This window comes from Stegostoma tigrinum, chromosome 1 (genome assembly GCF_030684315.1).
Source record: "Stegostoma tigrinum isolate sSteTig4 chromosome 1, sSteTig4.hap1, whole genome shotgun sequence".
Classification (NCBI taxonomy): domain Eukaryota; kingdom Metazoa; phylum Chordata; class Chondrichthyes; order Orectolobiformes; family Stegostomatidae; genus Stegostoma; species Stegostoma tigrinum.
In genome coordinates, this window is record NC_081354.1 from 140,961,731 (window position 1) to 140,985,837 (window position 24,107).

General features: G+C 42.9%; 1 protein-coding gene across 6 annotated transcripts in view; it reads right to left on the reverse strand.

The window, feature by feature from the left end:
* Positions 1 to 24,107, reverse strand: part of zfr (zinc finger RNA binding protein) — a 93,365-nt gene that overhangs the window by 39,873 nt on the left and 29,385 nt on the right. For all 6 annotated transcript variants that reach the window (XM_059649085.1, XM_059649083.1, XM_048528043.2 and 3 more), the window contains 5 exons: positions 21,707 to 21,895; positions 9,477 to 9,747; positions 8,886 to 9,070; positions 3,938 to 4,057; positions 3,707 to 3,852 (listed from right to left, as the gene is read on the reverse strand). In XM_059649085.1, the coding sequence (XP_059505068.1) occupies positions 3,707 to 3,852; positions 3,938 to 4,057; positions 8,886 to 9,070; positions 9,477 to 9,747; positions 21,707 to 21,895 (911 nt within the window). The remainder of the gene's footprint in view (positions 1 to 3,706; positions 3,853 to 3,937; positions 4,058 to 8,885; positions 9,071 to 9,476; positions 9,748 to 21,706; positions 21,896 to 24,107) is intronic.

Sequence of the window (24,107 nt, forward strand, 5' to 3'; positions counted from 1 at the left end):
TGTAAATGTCATATACATGGACTTCAGTAAGGCGTTTGAGAAGGTTCCCCATGGCAGGCTGATGGAGAAAGTGAAATCACATGGGGTCCAGGATGTGCTAGCTAGATGGATTAAAAAAACTGGCTAGGCAACAGGAGACAGTAGTAGTGGAAGGGAGTTTTTCAAATTGGAGACCTGTGACCAATGGTGTTCCACAGGGATCTGTGCTGGGACCACTGCTGTTTGTGATATATGTAAACAATTTGGAGGAAGGTATAGGTGGTCTGATTAGCAAGTATACAGATGACACAAAGATTGGTGGAGTAGCAGATGGTGAATGGGGCTGTCAGAGATTACAGCAGAATATAGATAGATTGGAAAGTTGGGCAGATAAATGGCAGATGGAGTTCAATCCGGGCAAATGCGAGGTGATGCATTTTGAAAGATCTAATTCAAGAGCGAACTATACAGTAAATGGAAAGGTCCTGGGGAAATTGATGCAGAGAGAGATCTGGGTGTTCAGGTCCATTGTTCCCTGAAGGTGGCAAAGCAGGTCAATAGAGCAGTCAAGGCGGCATATGGCATGCTTTCCTTCATTGGACGGAGTATTGAGTACAAGAGTTGGCCGGTCATGTTACATTTGTATAAGACTTCGGTTCAGCCACATTTAGAATACTGCGTACAGTTCTGGTCACCACATTACCAAATGGATGTGGATGTTTTGGAGAGGGTGCAGAGGAGGTTCACCAGGATGTTGCCTGTTATGGAGGCGCTAGCTATGAGGAAAGCTTGAGTAGATTCGGATTATTTTCATGAGAAAGATGGAGATTGAGGGGAGACCTGATTGAGGACTACAAAATCACGAGGGGTATAGACAAGGTGGATACCAAGAAGCTTTCTCCCCCCCGAGAGTGGGGGACTCAATTACTAGGGGTCATGAGTTCAAAGTGAGAGGAGGAAAGTTTATGGGAGATATGCACGGAAAGTTCTTTACGCAGAAGGTGTTGGGTGCCTGGAACGCATTGCCAGTGGAGGTGGTAGACGCAGACACAATAGCGTCTTTTAAAACATATCTGGGCAGGGAGCAAAGGGATACAGATCCTTAGAAAATAGATGACAGGTTTAGGCAGAGGATCCAGATTGGCGCAGGCTTGGAGGGCCGAAGGGCCTGTTCCTGTGCTGTAATTTTCTTTGTTTTGTATTATTTGTAATCAGAAATCTATCAACCTCTATTTTGAATTACACACAAAGATGATCATGCTTCCTCTGGGGTAGAGAATTCCCAAGATTCAAATTTGAGAGTTATTATTGAGGAGGCCTTGCTGACATCATGCAGCCTGTAATGCACACTGCAGCCATGGTTTGCAGACTTCAAGTTTAAAGTGGTGGATGAAATTCCAGAGGAAAGGACCAAGGGACAAAATGGGTTTCTGGTTGACTTCAAGAGAAAGAGAGAGCCAGTAAAGAGTCATTATTCACAATAACAAAAGACGAAGACCATGTTCCAAAAATATCTACACTGATACCACGACTATTCATACCTTACATTACCAATTTCAAAATTCAAGTCAGTTAATGCAACACTCTGCACAGCCAACAGGATTGGTTAGGTCTTTACTGTGTAAGAAATTGACACCCAGGGTGAAGTGAGATGATCTGTTCAATTTTATTTTTATTATATTTTATCATAGCTGCTGGTTACAAATTGCAGAACTTGCAATTTATTTCAGAGGGCAGTTAGAAGTCCCTGAAATGGTTGGTTTAAGGTACGATGAGCGGCTAAGGATCCTAGTATTGTATTCTTCAGAGTTTAGAAGGTTGAGGGGAGATCTAATAGAAACTTACAAGACAACCTATGGCTTAGAAAGGGTGGACGCTGCGAAGTTGTTTCCGTTAGGTGGGGAGACTAGGACCCGTGGGCACAGTCTTAGAATTAGAGGGGGCAAATTTAAAACGGAAATGAGGAGACATTTCTTCAGCCAGAGTGTGGTGGGCCTGTGGAATTCATTGCATGGCATGCTGTGGAGGCCAAGACGTTAAATGTCAAGGCAGAGAGCGAAAAATGCTTGATCTCACAAGGAATTAAGGGCTATGGGGACAGTGCAGGGAAGTGGAGTTGAAATGCCCAGTCACGATTAAATGGCGGAGTGGAGTCGATGGGCTGAATGGCCTTACTTCCACTCCTATGTCTTATGGTCTTAAAGTCAACCACAGCAACATGTAAATAGTTCCAATGCCACAATTATTTACGATATATTAATTACTTGAAAATGAATGTATGAAGGTCATGTTTGCAAATGGCACCAGAATAGGTGGGAAGGAGCTAGTGAGGATGAGACAAAGTCTCCAGAGAGGGACATAAACAGGTCACCTTACAGTCAGAGTTGTACAGCATGGAAACAGACCATTCAGTCTGACTCATCCATGCCAACCAGATATCCTAAATTAATCGAGTCCCATTTGCTAGCATTTGGTCTACATCCAACTAAACCCTTCTTATTCATTCCCCAAGTGTTTTTTTAAAGGTTGTAATTGCACCACCACTTTCTCTGACCATTCTATGCACACACCACCTTCTATGTGAAAACATTGCCTCATTAGGTCCCTTTAAAATCTTTCCCTTCTTACTTGAAACCCACGCCCACTAGTTTTGGACTCCCCTACTCTGAGAAAGAGACCGTGGCTATTCACCCTATCCATGTCCATCATGTTTCACTCGCTCTCTATAGCTCAAACATTCCAACCCCAGCAACAACCTTGTATATCTTTTCTGCACTCTTTCAAGTTTAACATCTTTTCTATCGCAGGGAGACCAGAAATGAACAGTATTTCAGACATGGCCTAACCAATGGCATGTACAGCCACAACATGCACTCCTATACTCAATCCTGTCCACCTGTGACTCCACCTTCAAGGAACTATGAACCTGCATCTCCCCAGGACTCCACCATTAAGTGAACAAGTTCTGCTGTAATCTGCCTTGCCAAAATGCATTACTTGACATTTGTCTGAAGTAAACTCCATCTGTCACTCCTCAGCCCACTGCCTCAGTGTTCAAGGTCCCAGTGCACTCTGAAATAAGCTTCTTCGCTGTCCACTACACCACCAATTTGGTGTCATCTGCAAACATACTAACCATTCCTCCAGTATTCACATCCTTATTCATAACTCAATGGACAAGAGTTTGGTAAATGGAATATAATGTAGGAAAATGTGAGGATATCTAATTTGGAAGGAAGAATAGAAGTGCTGAATATTATTTAATATCCATTAAATGGCTGAATGTTCCACTTCTACTCCTACATCTCATGGTCTTATCACTCTGGTTTTAGAATCATGTGCAAAGACTAGGCAAGAACTTTTCAATCTCCCATCCAAAAGATAATACTGAACCAGACAGGTTTTCAGGATAATCCAACAGCTTCATTAACACCAAAACTGATACCAGTCCTTTATTCCACATCTATCAATTCACCACATTGAAATTCCCTATTTTAAGTGACGGGATTTTGACTTAGGCCTTTGAACAATAATATATTGCACACATGTATTTGGCTACCAAAAATGCAGTCGAACCATGAACATTTCAATACTTAATTAAACAAACAGGAACACATACATGCCTTTGTAGAATTTTAGCATGTTTCAGAGATTACATGAACATGAAAGTTAATTGTGCCAGAACAATCAACGCTCCTTTTAAATAAACTCAAATGATCTGATTCACCTCATTTCCATACGCCATCGCTCCTCTTCTTCCCTCCGTCTCCAATACTCTTCTTTTTGCATTTGTTTTCTCATTTTCTCTTCCTGGATTTTTCTTGCTCTAATGCTTGGTTTTACTTCGACTTGTAATTCAGGATTTACTTTTTTCTTATTTAACAGGAAGGAAAAAAATATTTCATGCCATTGTTGAAACAGAGTCGACAGCTAATCATTTTATGAAGTTGACACTCACTTTATACTGCAGTCTGTGTCTTCTCCCCTTCAAATGCATTTCTTTTGCATTGGGGTCATTGAAACTACACTCACACAATTTACAATGGAAACGAATCACCTTGCCTTCATCATTTCGAACCTTGCGAAAAAAAGATATTTATTCATTTACAAAAGAAAAACATTAGAGCATAGAACACAGAACAGTACAGCACAATACCCGGCCATTCGGCCCACAATGTTGTGCCAAGCTTTCAGCCTAAACCTAAGGTCTATCTAACCTCCACCCCTATCTTATACTATCATCCCCACGCCTATCTAATAGCTGCTTAAATGCCCCTAATGAGGCTGACTTCACTACCCTCTCCAGCAATGCATTCCACGCCCCTACCACTCCGAGTAAAAGAACCTACCTCTGACATCTCCCCTGTATCTACCAACACTCACTTTAAAACTATGCCCCTTATAATAACTACCTCCACCCAAGGAAAAAGTTTCTGACTGCCCACTCTATCTATACCTCTGGTCATTTTGTACACCTCTACCAAGTCACCTTTCATCCTTTGTCATTCTAAACAGAAAAGCCCTAGCTCTCTCAGCCTTTCCTCATAAGACATTCCATCCATTCCAGGCAACATCCTGGTAAATCTCCTCTGCACCTTTTCCAACATTTCCACATCTTTACTGTAATGAGGCAACCAGAACCAATACTCCAGATGTGGCTGAACCAGGCTTTTGTATAACTGGAGCATAACTTCATGGCTCTCCAACTCAATCCCTCTATTAAACAAAGTTAATACACCATAAGCCTTCTTAACAACTTTATTAACCTGGGTGGCAGCTTTCAGGAAACTGTGGACATGAACTCCAAGATCCCTCTGCTCCTCCACACTGCCAAGAATCTTTACATTAATCCTGTATGCTGCTTTCCAAGTTTGTCCTACCAAAATGAATCACCTCACACTTTTCAGGGTTAAACTCCATCTGCCACTTCTCAGCCCAGTTCTGCGTCCTATCAATTCCCTTTGTAACCTAGAACAGCCCTCCGCACTGTGACCCACCTTCATATCGTCCGCGAACTTGCTAATCCACCCTTCCACTCCTACATCCAAATCATTTACAAAAATCACAAACAGAGGAGGACCCAGAACTGATCCTTGTGGTACACCACTCGTAACTAAGCACCATGTTGAATATTTTCCGTCCACCACCACCCTTTGTCTTTTGCGGGTCAGCCAATTCCCATGCCTCCTTGCCTTCTGTATGGGCCTATCAAACAAAAGGCTTGGAGTTTTTCCTCGCTCCTATCAAGGTTTTCTCCTGCGCCCTTATAGCTGTAAGCCCTTTTTTCAGCTCCTTCCTGGCTAACTTGTATCCCTCTGGAGCCTTTTCTGATCCTTGTTTCCTAAACCTTAAATAAGCATCCTTCTTCCTCTTAACCAGTCAATTGACCTCTCTCAAGAACAAAGGCTTGCTCACTTTACCGCATCTTCCCTGCCTGCTAGGTCCAAACATATTGAGCACACGTAGTATGCATTCCTTAAACAATCTCCACATTTCTATTGTACTCTTCCATTCCTGCATCTGTTCTCATTTTATGTTACCCAGTTCTTGTCCAGCAGAATTATAATTACCCTTCACCCAATTATAAACCTTACCCTGTTCTATGTATCCATCCTTTTCCATGGCTATTGTAAAAGTAGCAGAGTTATGATCGTTACCGCCAAAATGCTCTCCTACAAGCAGGTCTAACACTTGGTCCGGTTCATTACCAAGCACCAAATCCAAAATGGCCTCTCCTTGTGTTGATCGATCTGCATACTGTGTCAGGAATCCTTCCTGAATGCACTGGACAAAATCTGCTCCATCTAATCTATTACAACTAAAACGTTTCCAATCGATATTTGGAAAGTTGAAGTCACCCATGATTACAACTCTGCCTTCTGCAGCTTTCACGTATCTCCTCCCCAATCTGTTCCTCTCCTTCTCTGAAACTATTAAGGGGTCTGTTAAAAACCACCCAAAGCGACTGTTCATTTCTTGTCCCTGACCTCAACCCAAACGGACTCTGCAAGACATATCATTCTCAAACTTTCAGTAGCTGACATGCTAGCCTTGACTAGCAATGCCACGCCCCTGCCTCTTTTACCACCCATCCTATTTCTTTTAAAGCATCTAAATCCTGGAACTTCCAACAACCATTCCTGTCTGAGTTAGCCATGTTTCTGTAACGGCCACAACATGGTAATTCAAAGTACTGGCCTGTGTTCTAAGTTCATTCACCGTATTTCTGGTACTTCTGGCATGGAAGTATACAGACGCTAAACTAACCCTGTATCCACAATTATACTCCATTGAATGCATTTCTTTATTAACAACCTCACTCCCTGTTGTGTCTGTTGGAAGGCTGAATACCTCATCCTCTGAATTATAAATCCAGATCCCCACGCCCTGCCAATCTAGTTTAAACCATCCCGTACAGCTCGAGCAAACCTCCCTCCCAGGATATTTAACCTTCCGGTTCAGGTACAACCCGTCCTTACTATACAGGTCCCACCTTCCCCAGATGTGCTCCAACTATCCACGTAAATGAAGCCCTCCCTCCTGCACCAGCCCTGTAGCCACGCGTTTAGTGGCACTCTCTCCCTATTTCTCACCTCGTTATCACGTTTTTCACATTCTCAGTCCTTTTTCTACCTACGTCGTTGGTAACGATGTGTACCATGATTGCCGGTTGCTCACCGCCCCCGTTAAGGATCTTGAAGATACAATCCGAGATGTCATGGACCCTGGCACCCAGGAGGCAACATACGATCCGTTTCTTTCCTTTGTGTCCACAGAATGGCCTGTCTGTGCCTTTTACTGTTGAATCCCCCACTATAATTGCTCTCCTATTCTCCCCCTGTTCCCTTCTGTGCCACACAGCTAGGATCAGTGCCAGAGACCTGTCTGCTATAAGCGTCTCCAGCAAGACAAGGGTCAAGGTTCCAGGTTCCTACATATAGTCCAGTGCGTCGAAGTTCACGGCATCTCTGTCACAATATATTGCAGGTAACAACCTACAGCATATTTCTAAATTTACCCAAATGTGCTGGATAGGAAGGACTTTTGGTTTGGTTTGGTTTGTATTTGAAATAAAACCAAACCAATGTGCCAACAATCCAAAGCAGTTAGCAAACCATTTATGCAATATTACAAAGGGGACTGCACTTCGAACACACCACCTTGAAGAAATATGACAAAATACCTCTCAGTCAGTTTTAAATTAATAAAGCATGACTGACTGCAGCAGTTCAACATGCAGCTTACTACCACCTTTGCCAGAACTGGCCTCGCCAGTCACACTCATATCCCATGAACTAAAAAAAACAGATATAAAGACCACAAGAAATTAGCACAGGATTAGGCTGTTCAGCCTTTGAGCCTGCTCCACCATTCAAGAGAGTTAATTGATTATCTGACACTCATGTCCACTTTTCTGCTCGCCCCCTTTAACTCCTGATTCCTCTTACTGGTCAAGAACCTTCCCAGCCTTCTTGGAGAGGCAGGGATTAATCAACAACAATAGGCAAGTAGACTATATCAATAGCTGTGCTCAGTAAGTTGGTCAGTCATTGTTAAGGGGAAAGCTTACAAGGATAAGGCCTGGGCTCCAGCATTTTTGTTACAATGAGAGATTGGGCAGACTGGGGTTGCTTTTCTTTGAGCAAAGGAGGATGAGAGGACATGAGATGTGTAAAATTAGGAGGGACGTAAGTTGGGTAGACACGAAGAAACTATTCCTCTTGGTGGGGGGAATCAATGACCATAGGGCACAGATTTAAGCTAAGGAGTAGAGAGTTTCAGAGGAGATGAGAGCCAAAACATTTTCACCCAGAATGTGGTGGGAATCTGGAACTCACCACCTGAAAGGCAGAAATCCTCATAACATATAAAAGGTATTTAGATGGGCACTTGCAATGGAAACAAGGCCAAGGGCCAAATACTGGAGAATGGGATTAGAATAGTTGGCTGATTGTGTCTGCACCAAAAACAATGGGCTGAAGAGTCTGATAACACAAATAAAGGCTCTATGACCATAAGATAAAGGAGCAGAATTGACCATTTGGCCCATCAAGACTGCTCTGCCATTCAATCATGGCTGACATGTTTCACAACCCTTATTCTACTATCTTCTCCCATAATCTTGATCCCATTACTCATCAATAACCTATTTATCTCTATTTTAAATGCAGTCAATAGATTGACCGTCAATGCTTTCTGTAATAATGAATTCCACAGATTCTCCACCCTCTGGTTGGAGAAATGCTTCCTCATCTCAGTTCTAAAGGGTCGTCCCTTCACTCTAAAGCTCAGGTCTTGATCTCTTCTACTAGTGTAAATATCATTTCCATTTCCACTCTACCTAGACCTCTCAGTATTGTCTAAGTTTCAGTGATATTCCCCCTCATCCTTTTGAACAATGACTGATTTTTTTTTCTGAGGACTGTGCAACTAAAGAACACTTGGCCTCAGTTGTGGAGGTGAGGTCTTTTGACTACTTCTAAGGCAGTGGTAGATTCCCTTGCATAATAGGGATTTAACGTTAAATGTGGGTCAATGGAACTCAAAATTTGAAACACAGTCAGATCAGCCATGATTTCTTTCAACGGGCCCTGGTTCAATTACTAATGCGAATGACTGCACATTTGCAGAATGTTCTTCTTTGGAGTCAAGGTTTCAGAAATGGGAAAGTTCAGATTCACAGATTACCCCATACATATGCAGAAATAGCAACAACATATGGCTTTCAATCCACATATATTTTCCCAATTAATATTTTCACATTACAAAGCACAGAATTCAATTATTCTGCATTACATTGGACAAGGATCTAATAAAAGTGGGAAACTATCTTCAAGAGCACCCTCCCATCTGTAGCAGATGTAAAAGTATAAAATGTGGAAACCAATAAGTCTCCATAAAATTACCTCTTCCACATAGTCATGACCAACAGGTTGAACATCACTCTGCAATGCAGCAAGTGTTGTCATTGGTTCCACTACTGCCTCTGATTTGGTCTCTTGAACAGGGGGTGTTATCACTTTAACTTCAGGGGCTTTGACTTCCTCAATTATAGTAGGAGCTGTTCCTGTAGTCTGCAACTTGTTACCACCTGTGGAACAATTCAATATTTAAACTGCCAAATAAGTTGAGCAATTCATACATCAACAGTGCCTAATGACACAACATTTAATAGCTATTATGTCAGAGACCTCAGGTTCCGTCAATGCTTTTCAATTCAGGTTTATCCAAATAAATTCATTCACAATAATATCATTCAGTGCAAGAGCAACATTTTAAGCTACATCAGCAAAACTATTTCATATCAATTAGGATTTTATATCTGCTTTTTTCTCCTCCACTCCTTTCAATCTCAAATGTATTAACTGCACTTTCAAATACCACACTTTATTTACCATTTCCTAGCAGTATCCAAAATGTTAGCAAATCAGAACTACATCTTCTACAGAGCCAGCTCATTGATTTACGAACAGAAGGAATTTAATTCCAGTACTTACCAACAAAAGTTATCTTGGGAGTTGGTGCCTTTTTTGCAACGAGCAGCTTGTTAGCAACATTGTTGACAGGTACAGCAGCAACTGGATTAGGCTTTATAACAGTAGAAATAGTAGCAGTTGCAGGAGCTGTACTACTACTGGATCCTGTGGGTGGGTTTGGAGGAGCTGGCTTGACACACGTTCCAGCTGTAGTTGTAGTTGTAGTCTGGCTAACCATGCTTGGTTCTGTAGAGGGAATGGGCTTGCCAAGTTTGGTATGTAACTTGACTACCTAAATTAAATCATTAAAAAAATTTGATTAAAAACCAAAAGAACAGTGGATGCTGTGAATCAGGAACAAAAACCAAGATGCTGGAAAAGCTCAGTAGGCCTGGCAGCATCTGTGAAGGAAAAAACAGAGTTAACGTTTCAGCGGGAGTGGTGACGGCAAGGGCCGGGGGCTGCTGGGACGCTAAGTCCTTCACTTTAAATACTTACCGCGTGGGATCAGCGGCCTCCATTTTCACAGCAGCAGCGGGAATGGTGATGGCAAGGACCAGGGGGCTGGCGGGACGGCAAGTCCTTTTTCTCAGCAGAGCTGAGAGAGAGCGGTCGAATTGCACTCTGGGAAGATGAGTGAACTGACATATTTGGGCAGTGGCTAAACCCAAGGCACTACACATGTAGTGTCTCCCACCCACCCTTCTACTCTAACCAAAGACTCTGTGGTATGTTGAGAAGGTAAGGATTTTCTTTTCTTAAAAAAAAACTGTGTGCTGATAAGTAGAGTGGCTGGTAATAAATTTTTCATTTCATTTATCTATTCTTTGATATTATAGTTGGGCCAAGTTAAGTTTAAGAGTAAAAATGGTAGGATATCCCAGACCCGTGTTATGCTCCTCTTGCTCAATGTGGGAGCTCAGGGACGTGGCTGATGTCCCTGGCTCCAACATGTGCAGGAAGTGTGTCCAGGTGCAGCTCTTGTTAGACTGCATGACGGCTCTGGAGCTGTGGACGGACTCACTTTAGAGCATCCATGATGCTGAGGAAGCCGTGGATAGCACGTTTAGCAAATTGGTCACACCGCAGATTAGGCTTACTGAGGGAGAAAGGGAGTGGGTGACCAAAAGGCAGAAAAGAAAGCAGTAAGGAAGTGTAGGTGTACCCTGCGGTCATCTCCCTCCAAAACAAACAGTTTTGGATATTGTTGGGTGAGATGACTCACCAGGGGAAGGCAGCAGTAGCCAGGTTCATGGCACTGGCTGGCTCTGCTGTACAGAAAGGCAGGGGAAAAAAAAAAGAGAGGGTGGAAGGGCTATAGTCATAGGGGATTCAATTGTAAGAGGAGTAGGTAGGCGGTTTGGTGGTCGAAAACTAGACTCCCGAATGATATGTTGCCTCCCAGGTGCACAGGTCAGAGATGTCTCAGTTCGACTGCAGGACATTCTGAAAGGGGGGGGGGGGTGAACAGCTAGCTGTCATGGTGTACATAGGCACCAATGATAGGTTTATAAAAAACAGGATGAGGTCTTATAAGCAGAATTTAGGGAGTTAGGAGCCAAGTTAAAAAGTAGGACCTTAGAGGTAGTAATCTCAGAATTGCTACCAGCGTCACATGCTAGTCAGAGCAGAAATGAAAGAAGAGGCAGGATAAATGAGTGGCTTGAAAGATGGAGCAGGAGGGAGGGGTTCAGATTTTTGGGACCGGCTCTGAGGGAGGTAGGATGATTACAAATCGGACGGTCTACACCTGGGCAGGATTGGAACCAATGTCCTAGGGGGTGCTTTTGCTAACACCGTCGGGGAGAGTTTAAACTAATGTAGCAGGGGGATGGGCATCAAATGAGGTGGTTAGTGGACAGTAAGGAGGTAATAACTAAAGTCTGCAAGGATATAGATAATGTAGTCAGTGTGACTAAGGGGAAGAGTAGGCAGAGGGCAGACAATGAACGCAAAGGGACAGATGGTCTGAGGAGCATTTGTTTTAATGTGAGAAGTGTAGTAGGTAATGCAAATGAACTATGGGCTTGGATTAGTCCCTGGGAGTATGTTATTGCTATTACTGAAACTTGGTTGAGGGAAGGGCAAAATTGGCAACTAAATATCCCAGGATATAGATGCTTCAGGCGAGATAGAGAGGGAGGTAAAAGGGGTGGAAGAGTTGCATTACTGGTCAAAGAGGATATCACAGTTGTGTAGGAGGGCACTATGGAGGACCCAAGCAGTGAGGCAATATGGGCAGAGTTCAGAAATAGGAAGGATGCGGTAACAATGTTGGTGCGATACAAAAGGCCTCCCAACAGTGAGCGTGAGATAGAGATACAAATATGTAGACAGATTATGGAAAGATACAGGAGCAACAGGGTAGTGGTGATGGGAGACTTTAATTTTCCCAACACTGACTGGGATTCACTTAGGGTCAAGGGTTTAGACCTTAAGGAGCAAAATTTGTAAGGAGCATTCAGGAGTTTTATGGAGCAGTACGTAAACAGTCTAACTCGGGAAGAGGCCATACTGGACCTGGGTGTTGGGGAACGAGCCTGGCCAGGTGGTTGCAGTTTCAGTAGGGGATTACTTAGGGAAATGTGATTACTACGCCCAAAGTTTTAGAATATTCGTGGACAAAGACGAGAGTGGTCCTAAAGGAAGAGTGCTAAATTGGGGGACGGCCAACCATAGCAAGATTTGACAGGAGCTGGGGAATGTGGATTGGGAGCAGCTATTTGAGGGTAAATCCACATTTGATATGTGGGAGGCTTTTAAAGAGAGGTTGACTAGAGTGCAGGACAGACATGTCCCTGTGAAAATGAGGGATAGAAAGGGCAAGATTAGGGAACCATGGATGACAGGTGAAATTGTGAGGCCAGCAAAGAGGAAAATGGAAGCATACATAAAGGTCTAGACGACTGAAAACAGACAAAGCTTTGGGAGAATAATCAGGAAAGTAGGACCAAGAGGGCTTATGAAATATCTTTGGCAAACAGGGTTAACAAAAAGCCCAAAGGCTTTTATTCATACATAAGGAGCAAGAGGGTAACTAGAGAAATGGCTGGCCCACTCAAAGACAAAGGGAGGGAAGTTATGCGAGGCGTCAGAGAAAATGAGTGAGATTCTTGATGAACACTTTGCGTTGGTATTCACTGAGGAGAGGGACATGACGGGTGTTGAAATTAGGGACAAGTGTTTGATTACTCGCGGTCAAGTCGACATCGGGGGGGGGCGCGGCGGGAAGTGTTGGGTATTCTAAAAAGGTATTAGGGTGGGCAAGTCCCTAGGTTATTGAGGGAAGCGAGAGAGGAAATAGCTGAGTCCTTAACAGATATCTTTGCAGCATCCTTGAGCACGGGTGATGTCCCGGAGGACTGGAGAATTACTAATGTTGTCCCCTTGTTTAAGAAAGGTAGCAAGGATAATCCAGGTAATTTATAGACCCATGAGCCTGACGTCAGTGGTGGGGAAGCTGCTGGAGAAAATACTGAGGATCTATTTACATTTGGAAGAAAATGGGCTTATTAGTGATAGGCAACATGGTTTTGTGCAGGGAAGGTCATGTCTTACCAACTTGATAGCATTCTTTGAGGAAGTGACAGTTGATTAATGACTGAAAGGCTGTAGATGTCATAAACCATGAACTTTTGATAAGGATCCTCACGGCAGGCTGATAGAAAAAGTGAAGTCGCATGGGGCCCAGGATGTATTAGCTAGATGGATAGAGAGCTGGCTGTGCAACAGGAGACAGAGAGTTGTAATGGAAGGGAGTTTCTCAGAAATGGAGAACTGTGGCCAGTGGTGTTCCACAGGGAACCGTGTTGGGACCACTGTTGTTTGTGATATATGTAAACAATTCCAGGATGCTGCCTGGACTGGAGGGCTTATCTTATGAAGAGAGGTTGACTGAGCTCGGACTTTTTTCATTGGAGAAAAGGAGGAGGAGAGGGGACCTAATTGAGGTATACAAGATAATGAGAGGCTTAGATAGAGTTGATAGCCAGAGACTATTTCCCAGGGCAGAAATGGCTAACACGAGGGGTCATAGTTTTCACCTGGTTGGAGGAAAGTATAGAGGGGATGTCAGAGGCGGGTTCTTTACACAGTTGGGAGAGCATGGAATGCCTTGCCAGCAGCAGTTGTGGATGCAAGGTCACAGGGGACATTTAAGAGACTGTTGGACATGCATATGGTCACATATTTGAGGGTGCATACATGAGGATCAATGGGCGGCACAACATCGTGGGCTGAAGGGCCTGTTCTATGTTCTAATTTGGAAAATGGTATAGATGGCCTGATTAGCAATTTTGCAGATGACACTAAGATTGGTGGAGTAGCAGATAGTGAAGGAGGCTGTCGGAGAATGCAGCTGAATATAGATAGATTGGAGAGTTGGGCGGAGAAATGGCAGAAGGAATTCAATCCAGGAAAATGCAAGGTGATGCATTTTGGAAGATCAAATTCAAGGGCAAACTATATGGTAAATGGAAAAGCCCTGGGGAAAATTGATGCACAGAGAGATCTGGGTGTTCAGGTCCATTGTACCCTGAAGGTGGCAACGCAGGTAGAGAGAGAGTGGTCAAGGCAGCATATGGCATGCTTTCCTTCATTGGCCGGGGTATTGAGTCCAAGAGTTGGCAGGTCATGTTATAGTTGTATAGGATTTTGGTTTGACGACATTTAGAATACTGCGTAAAGTTCTGGTCACCACATTACCAAAAGGTTGTGGACGCTTTGAAGAGGGTGCAGAGGAGATTCACTGGAATGTTACCTGGTATGGAGGGCGCTAGCTATGAAGAAAGGTTGAGTAGGTTAGGATTATTTAGATTAGAAAGACGGAGGTTGAGGGGGGGGGAACCTGATTGAGGTCTAAAAAAAATCATGGGAGGAAGAGACAGGGTGGATAGCAAGAAGGTTCTCCCCCGCTGCCCCTGCCCCCAGAGTGGGGGACTCAATTACTAAGAGTCATGATTTCAAGGTGAGATAGGAAAGGTTTAACAGAGATGTGTGGAAAGTTCTTTATGCAGAGGGTGGTAGGTGCCTGGAACACGTTGCCAGTGGAGGTTGCAGAGGCGGGCACAATAGCACCATTTGAGATGTATCTAGACAGAAGCATGAATGGGCAGGGAGCAGAGGGATACAAATCCTTGGAAAATAGGCGACAAGTTTACATAGAGGACCTGGATCGGCGCTGGCTCAGAGGGCCAAAGGGCCTGTTCCTGTGCTGTAATTTTTTGTTCTTTGGGTCCAGTAACAATTCCTCAGAACTGGAGGAAGGGTCATCGGACCCGAAACGTTAACTGTTTTTTCCTTCACAGATGCTGCAGGCCTGCTGAGCTTTTCTAGCAACTTTGTTCTGGTTGTTGTTGTTGTTGTTGCTCTTTAAAAAGGCAGAAGTTGAAATCAGGTGGAACTATATTATAAGTGAGCAAAGGTAACTCCAAAAGACATGAGGGAGGAATTGACCAGAGCTAATTGGAAGGGGAGCCTAGTAGGGTAGATGGTGCAGGAGTTTCTAGGGGTAATTCAGGAAGCAAAGCAGAAATTCATCTCGAGAATTACTTCTTAAATATGCTATATCTATCAACATTTATCACTTCCAAATATCAAACTATTTAATAAACTAAGGGGACGACTAAGCAACCAGGGCTGACTGGGGAAGTCAGGGGCAGCATAAAAGCTAAAGCAGCAAACAATGTGGTTAAGATTAGTGGGAAGCCTTTGAGCCTCTACCAGCAGAGGATAAATAAAAAAGCAATAAGGGGAAGAAGATGAAATGAGGTATGCTAGCTAGTAATATAAAAGAAAATTGTAAGAGTTGTTTTGGATATATTTTAAAAACCTAAGAGTGAGGCAAAAGTGGGCATTGGGCAACTGGAAAATGAGACTGAAGTAGTAATGGGGAACAAAGAAATGGTGTAGCAATTCAATAGGTACTTTGCATCAGGTTTTCATGGTGAATACACCAGTAGCTTACTAGAACTTCAAGACAGTCAAGGGCAGGGAAGCTGAAAGGTCCGAGTGGTTCAGTCTTGTGGACCAGATGGAATACAATCCAGGGATCTGAAGGAGATAGCTGAGGAAATTGGAGGCAGTCTTTCAGGAAATCACTGGATTCAGGGTTGGTCATACTGGAATGGAAATTGGAAATTGGCTAACACCCCTGTTTAAGAAGGGGAGGAGACAGAAGACAGCAGGCCAGAAATCATAGGCCAGTTAGCCTAACCTCAGCCATTGGTTAGATTTGAGAGTTGTCAGAGCGAACCCCCTGACCGGGGACAAAACATCAGGAGGCCGGTAAGATTCAAGCAAAAAACAGAAGAGAAAAGAAATGGTTAATGCAGGTAGAGGACCAAAATCTTCTGAATCAAATGGGAGATCAATGACACACTCAGATTTTACAAAGTAGTACAGCAATTTTACATCCTTTGTGTTACAGTAGTCAAATACAACACAGTCACTGTCCCTTCCTTTACTGATCATTGTAATCTCGAGGCCTTAGGATTTTCTATGCATCCTATGAATTCACATTCCTCAAGTTATTAGTTATACTCCTTCTGGTCTGTTCTAGACTTCCTTGTCTTGAGTGGCTGTTTGAATTCTGCTATTCATGGTATTTTGTATGTTGCCTTTATCAAATTTAATCATCCCTTTTATATTTCCCACTGTTTTAAATATATATATTTAAAAACAAAAGACAATTAGTTTTAACTAATTGCTATATGATTATAACTAACCTGATAATAGGAATTAAAGTAAAGTTATACAGCTACTTTTATTGCTAGCATTTTGTAGCTAATGAGTTGGACCAATCTTTGTTCAGGATGTAAGATAAGGAATGTCCTAAAGCTTATCAACTTTCACTTCTGGGCTTAAATGCTTCGTCCCCTACTGCTTGTATTATATTCTGGTTATATGTTAAAACCTACTTCTGTGACTATCTGAAGAATTCTTTAACTACAGCCTATTCATTAATACTGTGAGTAAAATGCTAATTACTATAAAACATCTTTGCCTTATTTTGCAACTGTTTAGTGGGTTAATCTGATGGGCTCATGAGTTATGATTTACACCCCTGGTGCTATGTCTTTAGTGAGACACCATACGTTGATTAACGAGACTACAGTCATCTGTCTATTCTTTGACATCCTCTTATCGTAACTGTCTCAGATGATCGGTTGCAGGGCCTTTGTATGACCTTGGATAGCTTTGTTCCAAGGTACTATTATATTTCCCTTTAATTGTTAGAGCAGGCTGCCCCGTTTTGTTTAGTCCTTAGTCATTTTGTATGTTTCAAATATCGGCCACTGGTGTAAGCAGATACGGGTCACCTGGCTGAGACAGCACAGCTTCGTCAACAGGAGGTCATGCCTGCCAGCTCTGCCTTCTCAAAAAATTCTAACAATGAGCGAGTGAGACAAAGGACAGCCAACAAATATAATCTTTTTGGATTTCCAGAAGGGTATTGATAAGGTGCTGCACAAGATGCTAATTAAGATGAGCGCCCATGATGCTGGGGGCAAGGCACAGGCATGGATAAAGAATTGGCTGAGTGACAGAAGGCAAACAATGGTCAGAAAAAGGGTCTTTTCAGGATTTCAGCCAGTAGAGTTTGGCAGGGATCAGTGTTGGGATCATAACTATTCACATTATATATTAACAATCTAGTAGAAGGAACTGAGGGCATTGTTGCAAAGTTTGTAGAAGACACAAAGATGAGTGCAGAGACACATATTGCTGAGGAAGCAGGGAGGCTGTGAAAAGGCTTGGATCAGCTAGAAGAGTAGGCAAAGAAGAGGCTGTTAGAATACAATGTGGCACAATGTGAGGTTATGCACTTTGGTAGAAAGAACTGAGGCACAGACTATTTGCTAATTGGGGAAAGGCTTCAGAAATCTGAAATACAAAGGGACTTGGGAGTCCTAGATCAGGATTCTGGTATGGTTAATGTGCAGGTTCAATTGGCAGTTAGAACGGCAAATGCAATGGTGGGGCGGCACAGTGGCTCAGTGGTTCGCACTGCAGCCTCACAGCACCAGGGATCCAGGTTTATTTCCAGCCTCTGGCAACTGTCTGTGCGGAGTTTGCACGTTCTCTGGGTGCTCCGGTTTCCTCCCACAGTCCAAAGAAATGCAGGCTAGGTGGATCGGCCATGCTAAATTGCCCGTAGTGTTCAGGGATACATGGGTTATAGGGGGATGGGTCTGGGTGGGATGCTTCAAGAGGCGGTGTGGACTTGTTGGGCCGAAGGGCCTGTTTCCACACTGTAGGGAATCTAATCTAATCTAAATCAATCAATGTTAACACTCATTTCAAGAGGGCGAGACTACAAGAGCAGGGGTGTACTGCTAAAACTGTATAAGGCTCTGATCAGGCCACATTTGGAATACGATGAGCAGTTTGGGCCCCTTATCCAAAGATGTGCTGGCCTTGTTGGGTCCAGACTAGATTTACAAGAATAATCCCAGGCATGAAAGGCTCATCATGTGAGGGACAGGGGAGGACTCCAAGTCTCTACTTGATGGGGGTTTACAAAGACGAGGGAGGGGATTCTCATCGAACTTACAGAATATTGAGGGGCTCAGATACAGTCGACATGGAGAAAATGTTTCTACTAGTCACAAAGGCTGCAACCCGAGAGCACAGCCTCAGAATGAAGGGACAACCCTCGAGAACTGAAGATTCTTTTTCAGTCAGGCGACAGTGAATCTGTGGAACTCACTGCCACAGAAGGCAACGGTGGCCAAGTGACTGAGTGCACTTAAGACAGAGACAAATAAACTCTTGATAAGCGAGATCAAAAGTTATGAACAGAGGCTGGAGAACAGGTTTGAAAAACATATCAGACATGACTGAATGATGATGCAGACTCAATGGCTGAATGGCTCTTGTGTATCTTATTGTCTAATCACTACAACGCAACCTAGTTTTTGCTTTCACTTGTCTCCCAACCAAATTCTTTGTTCAAAAGGAAACTAGACTGAAAAGGAAGAATGCTATGAACAAAAGACACAGAAATGAAGCTCAGTGAACTTCTCATTTAGAGCCAGTACAGATGTGACAGCCGAATGGCCCCCTGCTCTAAAAATTCTGAGATTCCATGAACTTTGTTCATTGCTATATTTACTACTTAAATGCATTATATTTGTCAACCTCTTAGCCCTTCCAATTATCAGTTTTTTCAGAATTTAGTAATTAAAAGATTCAAAAGACTTTACAGGTTTGATGACAAAGTGCAAAAGAATCAAACAGCATACTATAACTGTACAAAATGGCTCAGTGTAATGATAATAAATGGAAACCATTAGATCTAATATCCTAGATGCAAATATTTGTTTATTCTGTTAAGAAGGTTGCACCGATTATCAAGTATTGTTGGTACATTAACAAAGTTTTCTTAAAATCTTACTAACTCAGCCCAGACCAAAATATCCCAACCTCAACAGATATTAACAATACTGCAACTTCTGATTGCACTTCAATCTATCACATGGTCAGTCACAATGCTTGCTGACCAGTGAGGCTTATACAAGTTAGGTTACTGTCAGAAAAGTTTTTTAAAAATTCTGTTATCCAGTTTTCACAACCCATTGGGTCCAATTCATAGCTCCAAACACATGTGCCTTGAAAGAAGTAAAACAATTTACACCTCCCTGCTAAAAGGCAGTTCACAGCAGCATCAACATTTGGTCCTGATCTACATAAGGGATTAGCAGAGTGGGGAACATATGCCAATTGTAGTATTATGGGGCAAATTAAAGGTGGAAAAAAAGGGAGAAAAAATAAACCAACTTAAGATGGAATTCCAGGAATGAAGACAAGAGCACATGAAGACACAAATGTCAGCATGTGGAATGATTACACTTAGGCAATACACATGACTAACAGAATTGGAGAAGCATCGACACCCGGGGGGGGGGGGGGGGGGGTCGTCAGTGGCACGTAATAACTGGGCAAAACGGCAAAACAGTCAACACGGCTTTGTGAGGGGTAGGACATGCCTTACAAACCTTAGAGTTTTTTGAGGATGTGACTAGTAAGGTTGATGAGGGTCGAGCTGTGGATGTGGTGTATATGGACTTCAGTAAGGCATTTGATAAGGTTCCCCATGGAAGGCTCATTCAGAAGGTCAGGAGGAATGGGATACAGGGGAACTTAGCTGCTTGGATACAGAATTGGCTGGCCAACAGAAGACAGCGTGTGGTAGTAGAAGGAAAATATTCTGCCTGGAAGTCAGTGGTGAGTGGGGTTCCACAGGGCTCTGTCCTTGGGCCTCTACTGTTTGTAATTTTTATTAATGACTTGGACGAGGGAATTGAAGGATGGGTCAGCAAGTTTGCAGACGACACAAAGGTCGGAGGTGTCGTTGACAGTGTAGAGGGCTGTTGTAGGCTGCAGCGGGACATTGACAGGATGCAGAGATGGGCTGAGAGGTGGCAGATGGAGTTCAACCTGGATAAATGCGAGGTGATGCATTTTGGAAGGTCGAATTTGAAAGCCGAGTACAGGATTAAGGATAGGATTCTTGGCAGCGTGGAGGAACAGAGGGATCTTGGTGTGCAGATACATAGATCCCTTAAAATGGCCACCCAAGTGGACAGGGTTGTTAAGAAAGCATATGGTGTTTTGGCTTTCATTAACAGGGGGATTGAGTTTAAGAGTCGTGAGATCTTGTTGCAGCTCTATAAAACTTTGGTTAGACCGCACTTGGAATACTGCGTCCAGTTCTGGGCGCCCTATTATAGGAAAGATGTGGATGCTTTGGAGAGGGTTCAGAGGAGGTTTACCAGGATGCTGCCTGGACTGGATGGCTTATCTTATGAAGAGAGGTTGACTGAGCTCGGTCTCTTTTCATTGGAGAAAAGGAGGAGGACAGGGGACCTAATTGAGGTATACAAGATAATGAGAGGCATAGATAGAGTCGATAGCCAGAGACTATTTCCCAGGGCAGAAATGGCTAGCACGAGGGGTCATAGTTTTAAGCTGGTTGGTGGAAAGTATAGAGGGGATGTCAGAGGCAGGTTCTTTACGCAGAGAGTTGTGAGAGCATGGAATGCGTTGCCAGCAGCAGTTGTGGAAGCAAGGTCATTGGGGTCATTTAAGAGACTGCTGGACATGCATATGGTCACAGAAATTTGAGGGTGCATCCATGAGGATCAATGGTCGGCACAACATTGTGGGCTGAAGGGCCTGTTCTGTGCTGTACTGTTCTATGTTCTATGTTCTATGTTCTAAAACTCTTTCTTAAAAAAAAGAGCCAGTGTAAGCCAACCGGCACAGGAGTGAAAGCCAAATGAAATTTTAAACTAATTAGACACAAAAAACAAAGTTTCAGATGACTTCAAGGTTTACAGATGTTGGAAGGACAGCCGGGTATTGTCAAACATCGAGATAGCAAAGTTTCAGATAAGTTGAAATACAGTTGAGTCAGCAAGATTAAAAGGTGGGAATTTGATGGAATACTCCCCACTTCTCCGGATGAGTGCAGCCCCAACACTAACTAGGACAAGGCAGCCAGCTTGACTCGGACCACATCCACAAACATCCACTCCCTCCACCACCAATGCGCAGGAGCAGCAGTATGTACTACCTACAAGATGCATTGGATAAATTTATCCAAGACCCTCAGACAGAACCTTTCAAATCCACAACAACTTCCACCTAGGACAAGGGCACCAGATATGTTGCAACATTACCACGTGCAATTCCCCTCTAAGATAATCATCTGACCTGAAAACATAATGCTCTTCCTTCACTGTTACGAGGTCAAAATGCTGGAATTCCCTCCCTCAGGTCATTGTGGGTCAACCTACAACATGTGGGCTGCAGTGTTCAAAGGAGGCAGCTCACCAGTGCCTTTTCAATGTGCATTTAGGGATGGGTAATAAAAATATTGGCCTGCCAGCAACACCCACATCCAATGAATGATTAATAAAATAAATGCCCTTCTCCTTGAGCACCAACGTGTAATGAGAATCTCATTTCAATTGGAGTACAAGTATGAATAGACTTGCCTCAAAGGAATGGGATTTAGGGGTAAAAAACAGAGTTTATGACGGGGACAGAAGATATGGCTCTATTTACCCCAATAATTTTGTTGGTGGCAGCTTTTTCTCATCCCATACTCCTTGTCAGACAAGCAGTTACAGTATTCAGACACTTCACAATTCAGGCTCAATTAGAGTTATACTGAAAATATTAACAGTTTTCAGAATTGGACATATTTAAATAAAAGGACGTTGAAATTGTAATGACATATTTACCTTCTGATGCTTTGCTCCACGAATATGAGCTGCATAAGCATCAGCTCCAGTGCAAGAAACATCACAAAGCTCACAACGCAGTTGGTTCTGAATGCCACGAGCTGTTCCAGTATTACTGTTTTGGTTAGTAGTTTTCAGAGCAGCTTCCTTCTTCTTGTGTTTCTGTCCTTCCAAATGTTCCCTGTAAGTCTAGTGAAGCAGAAACAATTTTGTTTCCCTCTTGATTGTTCAACCACTAGTCCTCTCTTCCATTTAGTACTAAACAAAATAAATATGGTACACACTGCCAACTCAGCATCAAGACTACTGTCTACACCGGGGAAAAAAGACCTCTGAGAACTATTAACACATTCAGAAATTTGTTTTAAAAACTGCTAGAAGCTGTGCTATGTAAGTCACTGATGCTAAGTTTATGGCACTACCCCATAACCTTCCCCTAGATCTCTGCTGTGTACTGTATATTCAAGTATACGTTTAATTTTACCTTAAAATATAAAATATAAAACGTTTATGCCTCAATCACACCCCTATCATGAATGTAAAGGATAATAAAATTTTTACTCGACCCTCGTTTGACAGATTGAAGATGTGTCAAAGTAGATTTGTTATTGAAGATTTATCAGATACTCAAATATAGAATCGCAGATTAACCTTTCAATCTTCAAGTAACTTGTTAAACCTTCTCCCATCTACTGGAAGTAGTTCCAATACCTCAAACCTCTTCCCTGACTGCAGTGTGTGTCCTCAACATTATGCTGGTGAACCTATGCTGTACCCTCCATTGGCAGGGCAACCAAAACAATGACAAGAAACAAGATAATAAAGGATCAGAGAATCAAGGATGCTTAACAACATTCAGCAATACTAGAATAATTTTGCCCTAATGAAGTGGCCAGTTAGTTAAAAGGACGAACGATAAATAGTGGTGACATGGCCAAAACACATGATGCTGCATAAAATATATATACTTCCACAAGTCAAAACTATGATGGATAGCGCACTGTTAAAAAAGACCAGAGGGAACTAGCAGAAATCAGGCGTGTTTCTAATTTAGAAAATCATTCTTGATAGCAAAACAATTTCAATCCAACTTTAAGTGCATCTTACCATGACCTTTTTCAAATCTTGATTTTGGGATAAGTTTTATTTTAAAATGGTCAGATCTTCCGCTCCTCCATTAACATTTTGATATTGTCCGGTAAAATGTTTTACTTTCTTAAATTCAACTCTTTACATGCATTCAAACCTGGTCACAATCAGATCACAGCTAATCTGTAACTTGACTCCATTTATTTTAACGTGCTTCAAGATCTCTTGAACACCAGTATCTGACAAATATTTACTATCCTCAGTCTTGAAGTGTCAACCAATCCAACACCCCAGAAGCTTGCATTTTTAAAGAGAAAAATGATTTCAGTTTTGTTCAAACCTTAAAGATTATAAAAGGTTGGAAAGGCAATGGCCTAGTGGTATTATTGCTGACTATTGATCCAGAAACCCAGGTACTGTTCTGGGGACCTAGGTTCAAATCCTGCCAAGACTTATGTTGGAATTTGAGTTTAGTAAAAAACAGAATTCAAAATCTACCGACGACCAGGAAACCATTATCAATTGTCAGAAACACCTACCCACTTCACTAATGTCCTTCAAGGAAGAAAATCTGCTATCCTCATCTGGTCTGCCCTACATGTGTCTCCAGATCCACAGCAATACAGCTGACTCTCAATTGCCCTGTGAAACTGGCTAGCAAGCTATTAAGTTGTACCAGTTGCTACAAAAAGTCTGAAAGAAATGAAACTGGGCAGATCACCAGGCATCAACCTGGGCACCGGAAAAGACAACAGCTGAAACAACCACGTTGACCCTGCAAAGTCCTCCTCATGAACATCTAGGAGCCAGAGCCAAAATTAGGACAGCTGTCTCACAGACCAGTCAAGCAACAGCCTGGCATAGACAGACATATTCACAGAATCATGCCTTACAAATAGTGTCGCAGACACTACCATCGCCATGCCTAGATATGACTGTCTCACCAGACCCAGCAGAGATGGCAGCACAATGGTATACACAGTCAGGAGGGAGTTGCTCTGAGAGCCCTCAACATTGATTGCGGACCCCACGACGTCTCATGCCTTCAGGTTAAGCAAGGAAGTCTCCTGTTAATTATCATGTACCACACACCATCAGCTGATCAGTACTCCTCCATGCTGAGCAACACGTATAGAAAGCACAGAGAACTGTAAGGACACAAACTGTGCTCTGGGTGGGCAATTTCAACGTCCACCACCAGCAGTGGCACAGCAGCAGTACTACAGACTGAGCTGGTTGGGTGCGAAAGGATACAGCTGCTAGACTGGGCCTGCAGCAGGTGGTGACAGAGCCAATAGAGGGAAAAGCATAC